The sequence below is a fragment of the Drosophila ficusphila genome, unplaced genomic scaffold, assembly GCF_018152265.1.
Source record: "Drosophila ficusphila isolate 14025-0441.05 unplaced genomic scaffold, ASM1815226v1 contig_414, whole genome shotgun sequence".
Lineage (NCBI taxonomy): Eukaryota > Metazoa > Arthropoda > Insecta > Diptera > Drosophilidae > Drosophila > Drosophila ficusphila.
Window position 1 is genome coordinate 2,424,431 of NW_025064328.1, and position 21,187 is coordinate 2,445,617.

The window sequence follows — 21,187 nt, forward strand, 5'->3', positions numbered from 1 at the left end:
AATAGGGCCTTATGAGCTAATAAACATGTACAACTAAAAGGGTTAAATTAACTGCAGGAGCGCTTAAAGGTATTTTTAAATTGAAAAATTCTGTTGAACCGTTTTGAGGAAATTAGGAATAAATTGTATCCGAAAGTGAAGACTATTTAATTCCTCATCTAAATTTGTTTTGAGATATAATTTTTTAAGATTTAAGAAGTACAATTTTAGTGGCTTCTATTCTACTTTTATTATGTTGGTTACAGAATTATAAAGATAAAAGAGTTTGCATATTAAATGAAACCTTAAAACCGCTCCTGAACCGTTTAATTGTCATTACTGCCGTTTACTTCTGTCCAACGGAATATGGTAACAGTAACCTGGTGATAAATGCTACCCAAGCTCCACAATTGGGCAAACCACATGCAAAGGGCGGAGCGTCCTTCAACTTGACAGTAACCCAGTGGCACTCGGCCAACAAATATGGACAGTCGTGCCGCGGAAATAATTCTCAGAGAGAAGGAACTTTTCACATCCGTTCTTCAGGAGAATGGATTACGAGCTTCCAGAAACATTCAATTGATTAACAACTCATTCGTCCTGGAAGTGTTCTTCAAGATAACCCAGCTGTATCACTTCAAAAACTTTATATTCTACATATCCGAGAAACTAGATTTAAAGAACAAAGATGCAACTGAGTTTTTTCACGATTTCTGGACTTATTTTCCATTGGCACCCAACCTGTTTATAACTCGGGAGCACGAGGAGGCCGTTCCAATGATGCAGTTCATCAGCACTCCTTCGCTGGTGATGATATTCACCACGGGTAAAGACGATCCCATAATGGAGCTGGCTTCTCAGAGTCTCAAAGGAATTCGCTGGCTCAAGACGATATTTATTCTCTTTCCCACGCTTAAACATCGTGATTTAAGTTTAGAGTCGTTCGCGAACTTTTCAGCCGAGATCAATGAGATTTATGAATGGATATGGAGCAAGCAGTTCATCAACACTTTACTGGTCACAATAAGGGATAATGTGTTTGTTTTGGATCCCTATCCCACACCATCGGTTGTAAACATAACAGGCAATTGGAAAGCCGAGGATTTCTTCCATAAATATGCAAAAAATATGAAGGGTTATGCCATAAAGACTCCCATTCTGTACGATCTGCCAAGGGTCTTTAAGTCCGACAGACCTACAAACAATTTCGAAAAGAACTTTGTTCATGGAACCAGTGGAAATTTATTCTTTGGGTTCCTTGAGTTCGTAAACGCCACACTGGTGGACACCACTGCAAACATGACAGTTGACTACTTGAATATTACCAACCTCCTGGATTTGGTATCCCAAGGAGTGTACGAAACCCTGATCCACTCCTTCACCGAATTGATAACAAAATATGTGGTCGGTTATAGCTATCCAATTGGGATTAACGACTGTTGCATAATGGTTCCCTATCGACGCCAATCGCCTGAGGATCAATACATGAGGGAAGCCCTCCAGCAGAGTGTTTGGATCCTGATCATCTTTTTCACCTTCTACATGACACTGGCCATCTGGATATGTTCCCCCCTGAGACCGCGTGACCTCAGTGCCTCATTTCTGCAGTCCATTTGCACTATAACCTACAGTCCACCCACATTCATTATTTGCACGCCCACGTTGCGTATGCGCTATTTGTATATTTTACTGGCATTAATGGGAATAGTCACATCGAATCTGTACATTTCCCGGATGACCAGCTACTTCACCACAGCTCCACCCCAACGGCAAATAAACACGGTGGAGGACGTGGTGAATGCCAATCTGAGGATCAAAATGCTGGTTGTGGAACGGGACAGGATGGCCAAATCGCCGCTTCATTATCCGGAGAGCTATATGCGCCAGGTGGATTTGGTGGACAAGCTGTTTTTGGATTTGCATCGGGAGCCATTTAACACCTCTTATGGCTACACGGTGAGCAGTGATCGTTGGATATTTTTGGACATGCAGCAACATCATTTGCGAAAGCCCATCTTCCGGTTAACCGACATCTGCGAGGGTCCATTCTATCACGTATTTCCCCTGCACAGCGACTCCCATCTTCGCTCTCCGATGACCGAGTTTATAATGATCGCCCAGCAGGCGGGACTGATGAACCACTGGAAACGGGAGGCTTTCCGGGAGGCAGTGCATCTGGGTCGAATCAAGGTGCACCGCTTCGACGAGGAGCCAACGGCTCTCAGCCTGGATTTCTTCTCCAGCCTTTTTCGCACCTGGACCTTTGGATTGGTGTTATCTGGTCTGGCTTTTGCTGCGGAGATGAAGTGGCATGAGCACGTGACAATGAATCGACGACCTGTTGTTGGATTAACCCGCAAACCTAGGTCATTTCTAAGGAGATTTATGAAGTTATGAGATCAAGAGAGCACATAAAATTCAGAGGGCAGAAAGTAGAAATAGTAAACTGTTAACAAAAAATAAAATAAATATTTTACCGCTTCTTTAAAATCTTGTAAGACAAAATTTTTTATCTATGAAAAAAAACATTTTACGCGGCTACATACTAATGCATTCTGTTGGCCATGTACTTTAAACCCAAATTCCAATTGCACTCGTCAAAATCGATCAGCCATTTTTGAAGTACCAGGCGAACAGAATGCCAGAATTGGTAGCCACTTTCCAAAATCAAAAAAGTTTTTATTTTTTAGCCGATTTTTTTCTATTTTAATGATTTAACCCCTTTTTGGCACTTGCCGTCAACGCTTGTTTGAAATTTTATTTTTAAAACCATGTTATGTTTATTGGTAATAAAACAAAGAACGGACAGTGCCCCTTGAAACTATTTCCAAAGCAAACACTACTCCAGCTAAAACACTCATCACCAGCAGTAAAATAAAGGCAATGGCCAGATGCTGCAGCCCCGCGGATGTGTATTCCTGATTCCCCGGGAAACGCTGCACCAGGCCGGCGTGAAGAGCAGATCCAAAACTGCTGCGGGCATAAAAGTTGAGTAGCCCCGAAGAGTGAATGCGGAATGTAAAATACTCGATGTCCCGCCACAAAGAGGAATCCATTTGGAGGGGAAATGCCAGGTGGTAGGAACCAAAGCAAATGCCACTTAGCTTAAATAGTCTTTGCTTCAAATGCTTTTGCTGCTCATCGAGAAATTCCCAATGGTCTTCGGTGACGAAATAGGCAAACGAGCTATTGAATTTTGTTTGGTGCTCTGCAAAAATTCCTGAATCCACAGGACGCAGCAGTTTCAGGAACTCCTCGGGCAACTCCTTGTTCAAATTTAGTAGAAAGTCCATCTCGTAATCTATAATCATGACTGGTAATTGGGTACTGATTATATCATCCATGGTGTTTATTTGGGCGTGGAAGAGATTTACAGTCAGGATGCTACCTAAATTTGATGTGTAGTAGGCGGAAAGAAAAAATCCATGGAAAAATACTGTGAAAAGTAGGAGAAAACGCAAAAGACACGGCTGTTGTAATTGTCTTTCGGTTGATACATTGATGATATAACAAAAGGAGTCCAGCAGGGCACCTTGATAATCAGATCGCACTCCGAAAAATCTAAGCCACATTAGCTCCAGGAGAATCAGAGCTAAAAGAGCTCCCAGTGCGAAGAACCACACATTCCAGGCAAAAGGTTGCAGTGGATAGAAATACGTAGATACACTATTATAAAGTGGAACCATCAGGCACCACTGCACCACCAGCAGTGGATATGTCTTCTCCAACTCCTCGTCGGGCATAAAAAGTGCGTAGGCATGGGCACAAAACTCCATTCTTCTTTCTCTAACCAACTGCAGAGTTTCATTCATCCTAATCACTTGTCCACCGAGGGCATCTGGTGCCATTTGGAGCTCCTTAAAACTGCCGTTGATGAATTTAACGAATGTATCGATTATCCTGTAAGTGCTTCCATCGTAGCGTCTTTGGGATTTGAAGAGGTGTGGCAGATCCTGGCGCAAAGGAGTAGGGAATCCAAAGCCTTCCACATCCGAGCGGGCATTTAAAACCTTCTTCCACATCTGCGCAAAGAATGCCAAGAAATTGGTGCGATTTTCGAACTTCATTTCGGGGAACTTTGACACTCCGTAGAGCTGATTGAGCCCTTCTTCTGTTTCAAAATACACCATCGAATTGGTAAACTGTTGGTCGCCAGCAAACGTCAATAGTTCATTAACTGCTTGCATGTCCGATACTTTGTACAAATACATTATCAAGGAAAAGTAAAAATGACGGCCGAGGAGAACTTTGCTTAAAACCTTCATAATCGGATCATCTGCTCCGGTGGTGAACACAAAACTGAGGTGGTTCCTTCGCGCCGATGAGTGAATCATTCGCATCTCTGTGTTATTTTTCACTACTGTTTGAGTGGCTGTCTTGGCAAAGGCGTCGCCTATTCGTTTGACAAACTCGTCGATTTCATCCAAACGCTGATGCGGACTAACAAACCACACGATCTCTTGAAATACATTCCTGCGAGCAAATGGAGTCATAAAGTTGAGCAGGTATCTCATGTTCCATCCATTGCTTAGATTACAGGAAACCAACAGCAAAACACAAATCAGAACTGATGGCCGCATGTCTTGTTCTAAGAAAGTCCACGAATTAATTGAACAACTCTACGATTTGCTACGCAGGTTGATTCGTTCACCCTTATTATAAACTCTTCTTTCGGTTCGATTTAATGGCTCTCATGGGAAAGCTTGAACCTTGCCTCCTTCAGGAGCAATTAAAGCAATACAATTTGTACATAACATTGCGGTAACATGTTGTTCGTATTCTTAAAAACCTGAAGCCCCTGAAGTACTCTTAACTATTAAATACGCATTTATGCTTAAATTAATCCCTTGACAACAATTTTGTTACTCATTATTTGGGTAGAGTTTAATACACAAAAGCCTAACTGTTAAACATCACATAAATATGCACTTAGTATATTGGTTAACTAGTATTCAGTAAGCTTTAAGAACAAATGCTCAAAAAAATGAAATATTTTCAAACTAATTTTCGAAATTGTGTTTCTCATAAGTTAAATATAGACTTGTATTTTTTACTTGGTGAGATTTTGAGCAAACAATATTAATAATCATAGCACTCAAACTGGTCATATTGAGGTCGAATTTCTCTCCTCCGATGAATAAACAGCTCCAAGAAATATACCACCGAACTAATGGGTAAGCCTAAGGACAAGACAATCCAGGCTGTGTTAAAGAACTCCAGATTCAGAGGCTCCACGGGATAGGTGTCCAGAAAAACCTTTGCGTAGCCAGCACTTTTTGCGTACCGAAAGGCGATCTCCTCCCAGTAGTTCCAAAGTCCCGCCTGCCAGGCACTTAGGATAAAACGATCCAGAGTTTCCGCAAAGCTGGCGTTGTAATCCATTGGCAAGGCATTGAAAAGCCCACCGAAACACACCTTGGTCAGGTGGAAATATGGCTGGATGAGATGCCGCTGTTGGCGGTTATAGAACAGCCAGGCATCCTGGGTGACCACATAGGCGTAGGAACGTGAAGGACTCGCGAGAAGGTTCTGATAGTCCTGTCAGCTGCGCGCATCGAACTGGGGATCCAAGGAGGTGGTATTGACCACCGGCAGCCAGCGCAGCTCCTCGAGAAGTGAGTCATGGATGACGATGCGCAGCTTCGAGTGGATCAGATCCGACCAGGTGTCGATGGGCCGCAGGAACACCGGCTTCATGTCGAAGGCCGTCATGTGGCTGAGGTGGTAGTTGGTCAGGATGAAGCCCAAGATGAAGAGCAGCGTGTAGAAGGTGATGACGCGCAGCGAGGCGTGCTTCAGCTTCACGGTCATGTTCATGTTGGGGCTGAACATCAGCAGAGCCATCGCGTGGAGCACGTTCCTCGTGAAGGATTGGGTGGCGTTTCCGGGCTCCCGCCAGTGCACGTACTTCAGTAGGAGAGCCACGTAGAAGGTGCCCAGGAAGAGGCACGTCCAGATGTATCTGCCCAGTGGCCACACCATATACATCCACTTGGGCAACTCGGGAGCCAGCGGCACCATCACGCAGTTCGTCATCATCTCCAGCGGGTAACTATGTCTCGTGGCGTTCGAGAAATCGCTGACCTTCTCCGGTCGAATTGTGACTCCATGAAGCGAAAGATTGTACAAACCCGCGACAATGTCCTGCTCCAGCACCGCTTTCTTGGGCAGACTCTCCACCGGATCGAGGAGCAGCTGGTAGTGGTTCGCCCTGGCGAAGTGCTTCACTATCTCCATGTAGGGACCGCAGAAGACAGGCTCCCGAAACTCCGATTCGTTGAAGATAAAGGCGTGCGGAATGTCAAAACTGTACGGCGAACGGATCACTCCATTCGCCAGGTCCGTTTCGGCCAGCATTTTGGGGCCGACTATTCAGATTGGCGTGCTGGCCAGGAGGTTTATATAGCGGAGACATTATCTTTGGCACACGCGAAAAACTGACCCTGAAATTGGCAGACTGGCTGGCACCCACCATGCATAGTATTGAAAATCCGGTTCACCTGACTGCAAAGTTCAAAGATCTGTCGTTTAATGGCACGTTTTTGTGTCCTGCCGATTATCGTACAGATTGTTTATGCACACGACCAACACATCGGTGGGAAGGACACTCTAGAAAGTTATATGCCACTTATCAAAAATATTTTCACAAGCACGGACTGGACTTTGATACGTTTGCCCGAAGCCCCAAGCCCCCAACAACCAACCTACAATGCAACCTTTGTGTAGTTATTGGAGCGCAAGTACTTTCACAGTTCACAAAAACCGTCCAGTTTTTTACGTATTCAAAAAACAGGCCACAAAATTTTCACAAAAAAATTCGTATATGGGAATGTGTGTTTGAATTGGCAGCTTTCATGTAAATACTTTTCAATTTTTTTTTAAGGTTTCTGCGCCACAAAATGACGACGATTTCCACAACATCCACACCCACGGGCCCCTGTGTGTCCAAGTGGGCCAGTGTAAAAACAAAACTGCCATTGAAATAATATTGCACTTAAGGGTAATTACAAAATCGTTAAACACAAAATTAAATGAAACTGGATTGTACAAGTTCACATTGGAGAGTTTTGGTTGCAGGCAATCGAATCCTGTTCTCGAGGTCGTGGAAACCGAAAGTTCAGCGAATGTCGAGGATATTTGTTGCTAATTAAAGGTTTACTTTTATATTTGCTAATTGAAGCGCAAGCAACCAATAACGCAATAATCCAGCTATAGTTGAATAAATACATCAATTTGGAAAAAAAATTATGAATAGTGACATAAATGAAAATATATATTTTAAGTACGTCTTTATTAAACAATACGCATAAAAATGCAAATGCGACCATACAAAAACTATTCAGGAGTATATTTTTTTCTTTTAATTATGTTTTAATACTCTTATCTGGAATTTACCCTGTAGTTATAATTGTAAATGCAGTGATTGATAAGACCACGTTTATTAATAGGGGCAGCTTAGTAAGAAATACCATTTTATTTTACTACGTGGTGAGTGAACGAACTAAACCGACCGTATGATACCCACATTTTGTGCTTTAAATGTAGCATTTATATCTTATGTTGGATTAGCAATATAAGAAAACTATTTACTTTTTACTAAAAAAAAATGTAGCTTATAAATTAGCAACCTCTATTTTGTTTAAGCTGTTTGGAATTTTAACATGTGCATAATTAAGTGAACACATTCGCCCTAAGCCATGCATTTTATATTAATGTATATATACATTTGTTTTTTAAATTAACACCTACCGTAAAATTACAAAAAAAAGACCTCAGGGTATAATTTTGTTGATGTTAAATATTTTATTGGCATGTTAAAATAAATACATATTTTTTTAGAAAACTTACTTTTTCATAAAATATGCAAAGGAAATTTAAATAAGTCCATGTCTTCAGGGTCGCAGTGTTCTAAATTTATTCATAGTTTATTTTGGGAACTTTTGACTTTGGCAAACACCCCGTATCTCGACCCGTATTTCGAGCGGCAGGCAAATGATGCTGATGGCGAACCGAATCGAAACGCTAAGCCAACCACCACGCCCACTTACCGCCCCACCAACCCCACTTGTGCTGGCTCAGCAAATTGAAATTAATTTATGAGCCCGAAATCTTGTTTATCGGCTGATGGTTTGTCGGTTTGCCGGGTTTGTCTGAGTTTGGCTGGGTTTGTTGGGCTTGTCCGACTTGCTCGAGTGCTTTGGACTTTCACTGATTTGTTGCTACTGCTGCGATTAGAGGCGGTAGTTGCTCCACAAACGAGTTGTTCCAGAGCAAAGAAGTGCAGGCAAATAGCTCCAGCGCTTTGAACACGTTGTTTATATACCCGATTTGCGGTCAGTGATTCAAGTGCCTTCGTAGCCGTGATCGTCTAGTGGTTAGGACCCCACGTTGTGGCCGTGGTAACCCAGGTTCGAATCCTGGTCACGGCAATGCTGCAACACGCATTGTCACGGGAAGGATCGTTTTTTTTACACAAGCTTTGATTGCTTCAGCGATTTGGAGAACAGCTTATCTCAATTGCTCATGCTATATAAAGAAAGACATTTGAAAGGGTTACGAACGAATAACAATTCTTTTTACGCTATTTATTTATTTATAAAAAATACAATAATCGCCACTTTTAATCTTCATAATTCACTTGACCTACTAAAGATTTGTTCGAAGGTTGTATGGCAATATTAAGTCCGTTTTTAATTTTTGTTCAAGCAGATAGCGCTACTATAAAATATTATTATTTAAATCTTTTTATTGGTATTTAAATATACATATAAATCTCTCAATCCCAGCTTGAAAACACCAAGTGGGAAAATACAAAATATTTTCACCAAACAAAGGAAATAAGTATTTCTCCTCGTGGGCAAAGTATCCTTCAAGGATGTCTTAAGCGAAATTGATTTATTTAATCTCTTTGTAAAAGGCACACATTAAATAGTAGAGGAAAGCACCTGAGCTTGGTTCAATTGTCCTGCCTTGCGGCTTTGGATTGCGAATTCAACAGCGGCTGGCTTTGACTTGAATTTTAATTTAATTGTGAGCAATTGACAGAAATATACAAAAACCCAATCCAGCACATCGACCGAACGATATTAAGACGCTGCCAGCTGGTGTTGACATAAAAACGCAATAAAAAATACGGGCACCAAAAGGAAGCAGATATAACAATACACGGCAATATAAACTGGGTCTTTAAATACCCTTTCTAAATGATTTTGTTTCTGTTACTGCTTACAGTTTTAATTGTTTAAATTTAAGTTTAAGTAAAAAACCCTTAAAGGTAGTTTTACTTTGCTAAATTAAAATAATCATTTAATTTTATTGGACCAAGGGGAAATAACATCATGGAAACATGAGAACACAATTCCCAAATTCCAGATCTCCTAAATCCTTTTAATACATCCAAGCCATAAATTCGTAGGGACCTTTATTTTCTCTTAAATTTTGTGTTGATCCGATCTCCGCTTAGCTATACTCAGATGCAGGGTATTGGCCAAAAAATCACTCAAAATCAATTGAATGTGGCCAGCACTGGTTTGGCTGGAGCAATGAGGGAAATCAACGTGAAAATAGCGACTACAAAGCTTTTCGAGCAAGTGCTTATTGGATTTTCGCCGTGAGAAGCGGGTGACAGCGCCTGGAAGTCATTACTAGCTTGGGTTTTGGGTGTGGCTATGGGTATTTGGGGTCCATGGAGCGCCGACCGGTGGCACCGACAGCTGATATGGCGCAGCCTTGATCAAACGCCGGAACATAAGTCCCCGTAATTGTTACGGAACGGTGAGAATCTTGTCCCACATCCAATGGGAATTTAAATTTTCCGCAAATAAAACGGCCATGTGAGACAATCGTATTATTTACCATACACAATACAATACACGTACAATGCAATGGCCATTTCCATGCCGTTTCATTGAAAATAAAGTAAAAATACAAATATTAACCACAAAAGCTTTGCTCCCATCTGTGGGGCGGTGGGTTATGTTGGTTGTATGTGGTGGGTGGTTCGGGTTGGTTGGTGTGCAGTCGCCTGAATTTATGCATTTATATTCGTCCGTTTTGCCTGCGAGTGTATGCGTATTGAATGGATAAAAGGGATTTGCGTTTATTTCGTTCCGCGTCTGGTCGGGTGAGTCCCTCCATATATATGCCCTGTCTATATGGCCGATGTCTACCGCCCATTTCAGAACGCAACACGCCGGAAACATTTTTGTTGTGCCGTTTCCATTGTTATACAATTTTGCTTAACACATTCGCAGTAACAACGGGCACACAGCCCCATTCCGTTTTATATTTCATAAACCAAGGGGGATAAGTTTTCACGTCGTGTTATCCCAAACAATTGCCGTTCACGGGGGCTTCTGTTTAGAAAGGCAAGTCATAACATACAAAGTACAATAAATATGTCAATTAAATGTTGAATATTTTTGAAATGTATAATTGTAATCCATTTTAAGCTCAGACTTTTTTGTGAAACCAAACTTTTTATGTATTTTAAAACAAATTAAATAGCGAGCAAAACCCAATGTTATTTTAGAAGGATATTTTACCGGTGCTTTGCCAGCGACTTTGTATTTAATTTAATAACAGCTGAATTAAAAGCTTTCAGCCACAACATCTTGCCAGACTGTTCTCCAAGACAAGCGACTTTGTTCTTAAACGAGCTCCGGAAATCATCGTTTGAGCACAGCTAATTGAATGAAAAAACTAACCGCAGCGCGGTGTGATAACAAACCTAGAACTTCGTTGACTCATTCCACATTTTTAAAATATATTTGGTACTTGATAATTAGCTACAATTTAAATACGCAAATGCAAGTTCACACAAATTACTTCTACAATGGCGACGCGACTAGGCCACGTTTGCGTTTAGAATAGGCTGCAATTATCTGTACAATTGTACGTGTCTCCGGCGATGGCAGTTGAGGTTGCGGCCGCCTCAATAAGTTAAAATAAAACTATCAACTAAACGAATAACAGATATTAGCACGTGCACGCAGAAATGAGATGGCGGTTGGCGGGTGGGAACAGCTAGCCTACTGGACCTTCTTAGTCTCCTTGGGCGCGGCGGGCAATCGCTCCACAGCCTCCTTGTAGAGCTGATTCAGACCGAAGGTGGCTCGCACATTGTCGCTGGAGAAGAAGAACTTTTGCAGCTTGCCCTTAGAGTCAATGCAGGGCCTGCGGTCTGTCTCCTTGCCCTGTTGGAACAGGATCACGGTGGGCAATTGCTTCGAGAAGCTGCTGTCCATGATGCGGTACTTCTGGGCGACGTCCGGAAAACGTCCGATATCGATCTTGCCGAACTTGAGGTGGTCCGAGTTATACTCCGCAGAGAGTTCGGCGAAGACAGGGGCAAAGTTAACACAGCTCGGGTTCCACACGGTGTAGAAGCATATCAGCCAGGTGGTGCGCTTATCCCGAGCGAGTTCCTCCTCGAAGACCTGAGCGTTGCGGAAGTAGGTTATGTGCTCGGGACCGCGATATGAGGGTTCCGGCAATATCATGCCCACAAGGACGCAGAGCAGCAGGAATCCCAGGCCGTAACGGAAATCCGCGTAGGCCCACAGAATCGCATTGGCCACTTTAGTGTAGAGGAACGAGGAGGCCAAGTAGTTGATCATGGTGATGCTGCCCGTCTTGCGTGACCGTATCATCACCACGATTAGCAGGAAGAACAGGATCTCCACCTCGCGACTGTCCAAATCGCATTCCTCATCCTCTCCGGCGAGATTGAACAGACGGATGCAGATGAACTGAGTCTTTTTGGCCAACAGATACGAGATGGCCAGCAGGATGTTCACCCAGTAGTAGGGCTTTGCCAGCACCGCCAGCTGCTTCTTCCACGTCATCGCTGAGTTTGGGGGCTGAGTGGGCTGATGTGGGTCACGATTTTAATTAACAATTTCCCGAGTTTTTCTTTGCTTGCTTTTGACAGCCAATTGTTAATTTTAGCCTCGCCGTTGACTATAAATGCCTGGCATCGATGTCTGGCAGAAGCGTTGCCACCTGGCAGTGGAAAATGCAGCTGCGACCAGTATTGCCTAGCATGCAACAATATTTGGCGCCTATTCAAATTCAAATTTCGATAAATTTCTAGTTTAGTAAGTTATAGTAAGTTCAAAATTGTTTAAGCCGTATTACGCTTCAAGTTAACAGTAATAGTAATAGTAGTAGTTGTAGTAGTAGTACTTAAATTAAAATCAATGCTTTAATCTAAATGTTTGCCCAAAAAAGAGCTTAAAATTGATAAGAATTTTGTCTAGCAGCCTGATATTGTTACATCAGATTCTTGCAAGAGTCATTGACGGATTGTTGAACTTCGCGGATCTTCGTTATCTGAACACACGCCAAGTTATAATATTCGAAAATGACTGGCTCTACGTGATCTCAGACGCTCGTGGCTCACCTTATCATCCATCTTATGTGAAGCCTCCTTTTTGGTCTTTTTCGGTAGTTCCGAAATAAATATTGTTTGAAACTGTGTGCCTACTGTGAGAATTTTGTACCCACTTCATAGAGCACTGACAGTATTATCGCCAGCGTGACTGGCTCTCGACATTGTACAGAAGATTAATTTTTTTGTAGTAAACACTTTGCGCGTCACTGGAATAAGCGATATATTTATAATCGCATTATTGAGACCGTTTTACGAGGGTCATCCCCATGATCCCCAACGGATCACCCACCTATTTACTGGTTTCACTAGTGGGCCTTTCTTTGTTTTATAGAGATTATTTCTTAATGCACGTACTGCGTTTATTGCACTGGGAAATGCAATTCGGAGTTATCATTACAGCAGAATCTTGTCTATATTACCAAGAATTTTCGTCAATACAGTCGTGGGTTCCCAGTTTATTTGTTTGTTATTTACATTTAAATTACATATCCTGGTAAAAATAAAATACAAAAATTTCTGTCGCTTACCCAATAAAACTTAAATAAAAATGTAGGCAGGAAAATAATTTTGGGTTTCAAATAAAAAGGTAGAAAAATCTAAAATGTTTATGAGAGAAAATTATTTGACCAAAAGTTTAAATTAAACATATCATATTCGTTTGTCAACTTCATTAACTCAGAAACCCTAGAAAGTCCACGTAGTGACTAACCACTTAAATCTAAGGTGCATAAGCAACAACATTGTCTACATCAAAAACATTATAAACAAAAATTCAACTGAAATTCAAATAAACAAGTTAGGTCAGTATTTAATAACATTATAATCGCAAATGCCCCTTAGTGTTGGCAGAAGTGTGCTGATAGGCGGATTGAACTGGTTTCGAGCACAGAATCAGAAGATTACTGATTACTTAAGTGCAGGGACAACCGGGACGGGACTGAGCACCCTTAATCTCGCTAAGGCCAGCTAAATTTGTCTAGTGATGCAGGGCCCTGATTCCCAGAGATGTCGCCAAACAACTGCCCCAATATCAAGTTCATCTGCTTCCCAGCCCATCGAAGCTTCGCGTAAAGCTTGGAACCGAGTAGGCCTGTGTATAATAAGGTAGGAAAACAAACCAAAACAACGACTCAAAAAGCTGATAAGTGGAACAAAATGGCGTACGATCGCCGGCTCCATAATCGCACTATCAAGGCAGCCTGATCTCCTGTCTCCCGCTTATCGCCTCGAAGCCCCGATCCGAGCACGCGGTCTATAAATTGCAAATGCTCTCCGGCGGCAGTTCCAGTTCTGTTTCGAACCCTTAAGTGTTCAACTCCGAGTGCTAAAGACAACATATATCGCTGATTTTCGAGCAAATTCGAGAAATAAAACGACCGGCATTGAATGCCTCCCAATCTATAGTGCAACAAAAACCCCCCAATTAATTGGCTTAACTCATTGTAAATCCAAAAAAAAAAAAAAAAAACAAATTCTGGGACATATTTCAATCTGCGCGAAATATTCCCCTTACACCCATTTCTCCCGGACTTTGAGTTTTGTTTTTGAATGCTGCTGCAGCTGAGCGAAAAAAACACCAACCTCGATCAGCATTTCGCAAAGTGCTGGAACCAAAACTCATTGAGAAACTTTGACTTGTTTGCCTTTCTGAGTGTCATTACCCTAAGTGGTATGTATAATAATTTATTACTTGGGTTTCTTTGGATGACTAACCAGTGAAGCTTTCGATTTTCTGCAGTTGCTAAGATGGCCGCCATTCCACAAGGTGCATTCGCCGCTTGCAAGATCCGCGAGCAATTCAACGAACGCGAGTTGATCGTCGCCCGTCTGAGGTCCGCCGCTTCCGATAAGGGTTCCGTTGACAACGGCAACGTGCTAACCCGTAAGTACTCGACTCCGATCTCGATCTCCGTCCACTGGGTCATTGGATCGCTTTCTCACGGCTCATTTCATTCCAGAGCGCGAGTATTCGCCGAACAAGTACAACGACAAGCTGATGAACTCCATCTGGGGATTGTACAATCGCTACTCCCCCCACAATGTGAAGAAGAACGAGTACGCTCCCACCAAGTGAAGACCAAAAGGGGGCACCTCAGATCCCTGAAAGCCCATCTGCAGTGCCCCAACATGGCCAGCATTCCTTTTAGGATGTTGGCCCCATACACTTGTGTATATACTCAAAAAATTATTATACCACACCATGTAATCTCAACATAAATTCTTGTAATGCGTTCGCTACAAATGTGTATTTAGTTGTACATCTCAATAAATGTTTAAAACAAAAAGATTCTTTTCTATCCACAATGAATAAATTAAAACACTTCAAAAGCGTTCGTAACAAATATCTATTTAATTCTGTAATGTTTGTAAACTTCAATAAATACTTATGATATTGCATGTAAAGGGACAAAACCATGAAGCGTAAATCAATTTAAATAGCAGGACTCGTAGGTTGGAACCATGTACTTGATGTTGATGAAGGCATCCTCTCCGCCATGCAACTCCAGCACTTGCAACGTCTCATCGATTAGGTCACCCAAATTGAGGTTGTTCTTTTGGGCGTAGTCGATCTCATCGCCACAGTTCACTTTTGGATTTGGGAAATTCATGACATATCCCTTTAAAATCTGGAGGAATACCTACAGTTTTTCACCTTGAAGGCATTAAACATGGGCAGCAACTGTCTGTAGAAGGGAACCAGGGCGGGACCCACCAAATCCGAGGACATGACCAGCTGTTGGATTATCTTCAATGTCGTGCACATTACCTCCAGGTTTCGTGTGCTCAATGCGTCTGCAAAAATCGGGGGCGGATTCGCGTTGGTAAACTCGGATTCGCAAGGTGCAAATTAGACCGAAAAAGTTCGAGGCATTTGCGTGCCAGCCGAATCCCTGGTACTCACTCTTCAGCGGCAATATTAATTGCGGTATCACTGGGTGTATCTTCTCGCCCCCGGCCATCAGCAAGTCCGTGACTCCCTGGCGGGCGTACGTCTTGTACGGGTGCTTGGTCTCCGCCAGTCCGTCGAAGAAGAGCGGCAGATAGAGGCTGTAGTCCAGCTTTTCGATGTCCACCTGTTCGGGGAAGGGGAGGCAGGCAGAGGGTCAAAGGTGAATTGAGCGCTACGATTTGGAAATTGGTTCGTGCTCCGGCGGTGGCGCAAGTTTTGCAAGTGTACATTTGCACGCCATGCCGGTTAGGCCTTTGATTTTGCCTTTGCCTTTGCTGATTTCCATTAAGATGCTCCTTGTTTGTTTACGTTGTCAATGGAAAATTTTTAGAACAAAACGAAAAATGGGAATGTGTACCTGTACCTGCATATAGACTTTTTAGTATAGGTCTAGACTTTAGGCTAATCTTTGTAGAAATGAGCTCGTTAAGGGTCGTCTAACAGTCCAGTGACCACAGACTCCAAGCTCAGGTGATCAGGGCTGTTCACGTGTTCTGGGCATTTTATTATCTCAATTAACCCTGGTGCGAAGTTTAGAAGAATGCCAAGAGCTCTTGAAACTGAATTATATGTAGGTCTAGGTAGGTATAAGTATTTTTGGAGGTATAATGTTTTGCTAAATTTATTCCGCTCAGAATCCCATTAAAATCTCTATTGGCTTAAACTTTTAAAGATAAACATGATATCATTCTTAAATGAGTTTTTGGAAGGGGGGTTTGAAGATTCTAGATATTTATATAGCAAATAAATTATAATTAATTCGAGGGCGACATCTCCATCCTCGCGACTGCGTGAGCTCCACACTCGGGGTTCCCCAACTTCGACCTTCGACCCGGTGACGCAAATGAAGTAGTGTCACTCACATATCACTCGAATGCACACGAGCTGTCACGGCGGAATTTCGCCCTAGATAAACAAACGCACCGCTCAAAAGACATTCGCCACATAGGTAGGTAACTCGTCGAAAAGAGGGGTGGGGAGGGGAAAAAAGAAAACCCATCCAAGGTCTGTGACATTGAACCAGCTATAAGGGTCACACATGTGTGGTGGGTGGATCCGAAAACTTTCCCATTGCAATGGAGCTCTGAAAAACTGAAAAACTGACTGACAGTTGGACGGTGCGACGTTTTGAATGTCAGCAGTCGCATTCCGGCCGGAATCGGAATCGCTTGCCCGTCACCGGTGCTCTACTAACTCCGGAAATAGACAATGGCATATTATTTACTCGTTTCTTCCCTTTAGCTGCAACACTTGAAATAATTGGACACGCAGGTGTACGAAATTCGAGCGAAACTCAAATATGGGCTTTGCCAATAGGTCACTGAGCAGTAAGGTTACCTCTTTCAGTGACAGTCCTGCAATTTGTTTTGATTTACATTGACTCACATTGGCGTAGGTGTAGTTTGAGTTCTCGGTCTAAAAATACCAACTGGCAGATGGGTAATTGAAATTGTGGGGGAGTTACAAAAACCAATGCTTAAATAATTATGACACGGTTCCAAAACTTTGACTTTAATATAAAAGTAAGTTCTTCACCAAGCTTTCTACCTCGTTTGCTTTAAATGGGTCCAATAGTTTATTTAATACTAATCCAAGAATGATAGATTCAAACAAAACATATGAAATAAATATTAACAAAAATAACCTACAGACCTTCTCTAATTTTTAATACGTCCCCTACCACAAAGTCCCCATTACTCACCGTCCAGCCGATCTTATCGCCACCGCAGAGGTATTCCATCTTGATGGGCAGGTCCCCCCGGTCGAAGTACATTCGAAACAGGGTTCCTCGACCCGGATCGTTGGCTCCTCCCGCAGAACATCCATTCAGCCCCATTCCCAAATTAAAGGTGGACATGGACTTTTGCTGGCGCCTCAGAACTGAAAATCAGTATACGAGTTTGTAGGTAAATGGGAAATCATTAGGGAAACAAACAGCGAACTGTGGCATGCAAGCAGGAAAACAAAGTAACGCACTTTTCGGGTTGGGTACCCGCCCCCTGGCGCTGGCTGTCTTGGGGGCGGACTCGTGGATGGGTCCGTCGATGACGACGGTGTTCTTCTGCTGCGACTGAATGGAGAAGGGCGGCACGTAGCGCGGGCGGGACGAAACGGCCGCTCCGTGGACGCCGCTGAGTGGACGCAGTTGCGCCGGATTGGCGGACTTGGAGCGGTGCTTCAGCGAGATCTGGTAGTCGTGCGTCGGTCGCCTTCCCGTGGCGGTGCGTGCCGTTTGGGCCATGGCCATTGCGATGGGGGAGTACGACGATGTGCAGCCACGTAGTGTAAACAGCGAACTGGCGAGCGAAGGAATTTTCTAGCCTGGCACTCCTGGTGTTTTGGCGTTGGTTTTGCTGTTGGGTGTCGTGTCGTTTCTATGGAGCACGTTGCTAAGGCGGCTTAGTGACCGATAAGCCAACAGCCAAAGCCGCTTACTTGGCGGTTCTGGTGCTCTCTTCCAGTCGCATTTACATATTATTATTCGGAATCGAAGCCGGTTGGCTTTAGCCCCAAAGGCGCCAGTTATGTTGCTCTATTATCGTTTGCCTACTCGCAAATTCATCATCACCGGGAGTAATTTCACTTGCAAAGAATTAAGCGTTATTAAGCGTTACGGGTCAGCGAACCCTTCGGGACTGATTACTTGAGGAATGTGAGAGGCACGCTGATTAATAATGACAAATAAGTTTAGAACCTGTCTACCTTTTAGACTTTAACGTTTAACTTAGACTGACCTGGAAATTATGTAAATTTACTGCGGCAGTAGTATAAACATGTATTAGTGCCGAAAATCATAAGATTGAATTACAACAGACAAAATAATATCACTAGATATTTTTAACCAATTAAAATATATTACAATATATTACAATAAAAACAAACTAAGTTATATATACTTTTGGAAAACATTATCAGTTAAAGCAGGGCTTATGTTTTGCGCAATAAGAATAACAAAAGCTTATTTCTTATCAGTAGCCTCGATGTAATTGAAAACGCTGACTCTAAAATTAGAAAAAGCTTTTTGGTACAAAAAATGCCAATTTATGGCTGAACGAAAAATTATAAATCAATATACTTGGTGTAAGAATGCTAGACTTTCCACTATATTATTTTAAAGTGCGCGCCATTTGAACTATCGGTTTTGTCTGATTCCTGTTTTCCAGCACTACCGCTTTGTTTACGTTTTCCATTAGAATATTACAGTTTTCTGGCAACGCTACGGTTCTCTTTTTTGTTTTGACTTTCGATTGCCGATGACTGCACACTTTTGCACCTTTTGCTATCGATGGACGATGGACAATGGAATACAATTGTACATATATAGAGAGTGACATGTCGCTGTGAATTGCCAATTATCTGTGTGTTTTCGTCCTAAATCCGCAAGATTTGCGCAACATCAACGCCAACGGGGATCGGGGGAACAAAACGATGGAGGCCCACATGTCCTCCAACTCGATCGGCGAGCTGAAGAAGCTGTCGGAAGAGTCGCTGCTGCAGCCGCCGGAGAAGGTCTTCGACATAAAACACAAGCTGGGCGAGGGGAGCTACGGGTCGGTGTACTATGCGCTCCACAGGGAGAGCAAGTCGATCGTGGCCATCAAACTGGTGCCAGTCGAGTCCGATCTGCACGAGATCATTAAAGAGATATCCATTATGCAACAGTGCGACTCGCCATACGTGGTCCGCTACTACGGCTCCTACTTCAAGCAGTGTGACCTGTGGATCTGCATGGAGTATTGCGGCGCCGGCAGCGTCTCAGACATCATACGGCTGCGAAAAAGACTCTCACGGAGGACGAGATCGCCACTATAATGTCGGATACGCTAAAGGGCCTGGTCTACCTGCACCTGCGTCGCAAGATCCATCGCGACATCAAGGCGGCCAACATCCTGCTTAACACCGAGGGCTATGCCAAATTGGCAGACTTCGGAGTCGCCGGTCAGCTCACTGACACGATGGCCAAGAGGAACACAGTGATCGGAACGCCCTTCTGGATGGCTCCCGAGGTCATTGAGGAGATTGGCTACGATTGCGTGGCGGACATATGGTCGCTGGGCATAACAGCTCTGGAAATGGCCGAAGGAAAGCCCCCCTACGGCGATATTCACCCCATGCGCGCCATCTTTATGATTCCCCAAAAGCCACCACCATCGTTTCGAGAACCGGATCGCTGGAGCACCGAGTTTATCGATTTTGTCAGCAAGTGCCTGGTAAAGGAGCCCGACGACCGGGCCACAGCCACCGAGTTGCTAGAGCACGTATTTATCCGCAATGCCAAACACCGTTCCATTCTGAAACCAATGTTGGAGGAGACCTGTGCCATTCGCGAGCAGCAAAGGGCCGCCAGCCAGGGCAAAAGTCGGGCCAATCAATCATTGCTGAACATAATAGACAATATATCAGAAGATCCAGGTACTTTGGTGCCAGAGAAGTTCGGGGAATACCAACAAAGCTCGGCATCCGATGCTACAATGATTGCGCATGCGGAGCAGGGCGTGGACGAAGGTACTTTGGGGCCGGGTGGATTGAGGAACCTGGGCAAGAGTGCGGATCCTTCGACAGCGGGTGCAGCAACCTCAGCAACAGCATCTCCTCTGGACGTTCCGGCAGTGGACAGCGGTACAATGGTTGAACTAGAATCGAATTTGGGTAAGAACATGGCCTTGAAATGGGTAGAGGTATAAATTATAATTCTGTTTGGTTAATATCCAGGCACAATGGTAATCAACTCTGACTCGGATGACTCTACAACAGCGAAGCCTAACGACGATCAGAAGCCGCGCAACCGCTACAGACCACAGTTCTTAGAGCACTTCGATCGCAAGAACGCAGGGGACGCTCGTGGCGATGAGAAGTCCATGGCTACCGAGTACTCTCCAGCGGCAGCCGAGCAGCAGCAACAACAACATCAGCAGGAGGAACAGCACTTGGCCAGTGGAGCCAACGATTTAAACAACTGGGAGCACAACATGGAAATGCAGTTCCAGCAGATCTCTGCCATTAATCAGTATGGGTTGCAGCAGCACCAACAGCAGCAGCAAGTTCTTATGGCCTATCCTCTGATGAACGAACAGCTCATTGCGCTGAACAATCAGCAAAATCTGCTTCTCAGCAATGCAACGCCAATGAGCCAGCAGGGAATCCCGGCCGCGGCTGCGGCTCCAGCTCAACCGCCGCCCGCATATCAAAATCAGCATATGCACACTCAATCGCACGCGTATGTGGAGGGTGAATTTGAGTTTCTCAAGTTCCTCACCTTCGACGATCTGAACCAACGGCTGTGCAACATCGATCACGAGATGGAGCTTGAGATCGAGCAACTAAACAAAAAATACAATGCCAAGCGGCAGCCAATTGTTGACGCCATGAATGCGAAGCGCAAACGCCAGCAGAACATCAATAATAATCTGATTAAAATATAGGTATAGCAACTCACAAAATTCGCATAACAACTGAAAATTGAATTTCAACTCACATAAGGGCCTCTGCATAGGGTTGAGTTTGCCAAAAACTCAAGACTTACAATCTGAATCCTCAAGAAATTGTTCATATAATATATTATGCAAATTCAATCTGGTGGAAAGGCCTTAAACCAATCACATGAAATGACACAAAAGCTTTATTGTAAAATGCAGTGAAAACAGGAATGAATGTGGTCAGAGAAACCGTTGGCAGAATCTTCCAGCACGAATACATGTGTTCTGTTTGTTCCACTTTTATTTTCATCACTTTTCTGTATCGTTTCGTATGTTTTAGCTTCCATTGATTTAACTTCTAATATTGGTTCGAATAAAATTTGTATTGCGTTTATTGTAGCTGCCCGCATGATCAACTGCCTAAGCCTTATCCTAATTTGTAAGACT

General features: G+C 43.4%; 7 protein-coding genes and 1 non-coding gene across 9 annotated transcripts; 4 read left to right on the plus strand and 4 right to left on the minus strand.

Annotated features, from left to right (window-relative positions):
- The first annotated feature begins 462 nt into the window (after positions 1–462).
- LOC108094825 lies at positions 463–2,376 on the plus strand. The gene has a single exon (XM_017195595.1). The coding sequence runs from the start codon at positions 463–465 to the stop codon at positions 2,374–2,376; it is 1,914 nt and encodes a 637-aa protein (XP_017051084.1).
- A 383-nt stretch (positions 2,377–2,759) lies between these two features.
- Positions 2,760–4,493, minus strand: LOC108094736. Its single transcript, XM_017195483.1, has one exon. The coding sequence runs from the start codon at positions 4,491–4,493 to the stop codon at positions 2,760–2,762; it is 1,734 nt and encodes a 577-aa protein (XP_017050972.1).
- A 565-nt stretch (positions 4,494–5,058) lies between these two features.
- On the minus strand, positions 5,059–6,336 carry LOC108094822. The gene is made up of 2 exons (XM_017195593.1): positions 5,569–6,336; positions 5,059–5,517 (listed from the first exon to the last, which is right to left on the minus strand). Exons 1-2 carry the CDS (start codon positions 6,334–6,336, stop codon positions 5,059–5,061), a joined length of 1,227 nt encoding a protein of 408 aa, XP_017051082.1.
- Positions 6,337–8,336: 2,000 nt separating this feature from the next.
- On the plus strand, positions 8,337–8,408 carry Trnah-gug. Its single transcript has one exon. It is a non-coding gene; the product is annotated as a tRNA-His (tRNA).
- A 2,307-nt stretch (positions 8,409–10,715) lies between these two features.
- On the minus strand, positions 10,716–12,019 carry LOC108094945 (thioredoxin-related transmembrane protein 2 homolog). Its single transcript, XM_017195806.2, has one exon. It carries the CDS (start codon positions 11,823–11,825, stop codon positions 11,010–11,012), a length of 816 nt encoding a protein of 271 aa, XP_017051295.1. The 5' UTR covers positions 11,826–12,019; the 3' UTR covers positions 10,716–11,009.
- A 1,506-nt stretch (positions 12,020–13,525) lies between these two features.
- Positions 13,526–14,658, plus strand: LOC108094957. The gene is made up of 3 exons (XM_017195821.2): positions 13,526–14,042; positions 14,112–14,255; positions 14,332–14,658. The coding sequence occupies exons 1-3, from the start codon at positions 13,922–13,924 to the stop codon at positions 14,445–14,447; spliced, it is 381 nt and encodes a 126-aa protein (XP_017051310.1). The 5' UTR covers positions 13,526–13,921; the 3' UTR covers positions 14,448–14,658.
- Positions 14,659–14,704: 46 nt separating this feature from the next.
- Positions 14,705–17,607, minus strand: LOC108094956 (parkin coregulated gene protein homolog). 2 transcript variants are annotated; one of them, XM_017195819.2, is made up of 5 exons: positions 17,301–17,607; positions 17,026–17,204; positions 15,276–15,447; positions 15,017–15,166; positions 14,705–14,960 (listed from the first exon to the last, which is right to left on the minus strand). In XM_017195819.2, exons 1-5 carry the CDS (start codon positions 17,569–17,571, stop codon positions 14,800–14,802), a joined length of 933 nt encoding a protein of 310 aa, XP_017051308.1. In that variant the 5' UTR covers positions 17,572–17,607; the 3' UTR covers positions 14,705–14,799. The 2 variants fall into 2 exon arrangements, with proteins under 2 accessions (XP_017051308.1, XP_017051307.1); XM_017195818.1 differs by lacking the exons at positions 17,026–17,204; positions 17,301–17,607 and adding an exon at positions 15,688–15,724.
- A 988-nt stretch (positions 17,608–18,595) lies between these two features.
- On the plus strand, positions 18,596–21,139 carry LOC108094897 (serine/threonine-protein kinase hippo). Its single transcript, XM_017195742.2, is given in 3 exon segments — positions 18,596–19,095; positions 19,098–19,973; positions 20,037–21,139. Coding segments are annotated over 3 exon segments (1,929 nt in total). The 5' UTR covers positions 18,596–18,752; the 3' UTR covers positions 20,747–21,139.
- The last annotated feature ends 48 nt before the right edge of the window (positions 21,140–21,187 follow it).

What these genes read in the sequence shown, in the direction of transcription:
- LOC108094825 (XM_017195595.1), top strand. Translation starts at nt 463, where the DNA reads ATGGACAGTCGTGCCGCGGAAATAATTCTCAGAGAGAAGGAACTTTTC.
- LOC108094736 (XM_017195483.1), bottom strand. Translation starts at nt 4,493, where the DNA reads ATGAGATACCTGCTCAACTTTATGACTCCATTTGCTCGCAGGAATGTA.
- LOC108094822 (XM_017195593.1), bottom strand. Translation starts at nt 6,336, where the DNA reads ATGCTGGCCGAAACGGACCTGGCGAATGGAGTGATCCGTTCGCCGTAC. An exon ending in AGGAGCTGCGCTGGCTGCCG is followed by an intron (nt 5,518 to 5,568) that starts GTGGTCAATACC and finishes CGCAGCTGACAG; the next exon opens with GACTATCAGAACCTTCTCGC.
- LOC108094945 (XM_017195806.2), bottom strand. Translation starts at nt 11,825, where the DNA reads ATGACGTGGAAGAAGCAGCTGGCGGTGCTGGCAAAGCCCTACTACTGG.
- LOC108094957 (XM_017195821.2), top strand. Translation starts at nt 13,922, where the DNA reads ATGCTGCTGCAGCTGAGCGAAAAAAACACCAACCTCGATCAGCATTTC. An exon ending in GAGTGTCATTACCCTAAGTG is followed by an intron (nt 14,043 to 14,111) that starts GTATGTATAATA and finishes GATTTTCTGCAG; the next exon opens with TTGCTAAGATGGCCGCCATT. An exon ending in CAACGGCAACGTGCTAACCC is followed by an intron (nt 14,256 to 14,331) that starts GTAAGTACTCGA and finishes ATTTCATTCCAG; the next exon opens with AGCGCGAGTATTCGCCGAAC.
- LOC108094956 (XM_017195819.2), bottom strand. Translation starts at nt 17,571, where the DNA reads ATGGCCATGGCCCAAACGGCACGCACCGCCACGGGAAGGCGACCGACG. An exon ending in ATTAATATTGCCGCTGAAGA is followed by an intron (nt 15,167 to 15,275) that starts GTGAGTACCAGG and finishes CGATTTTTGCAG; the next exon opens with ACGCATTGAGCACACGAAAC. An exon ending in TGCCTTCAAGGTGAAAAACT is followed by an intron (nt 14,961 to 15,016) that starts GTAGGTATTCCT and finishes CAAATCCAAAAG; the next exon opens with TGAACTGTGGCGATGAGATC.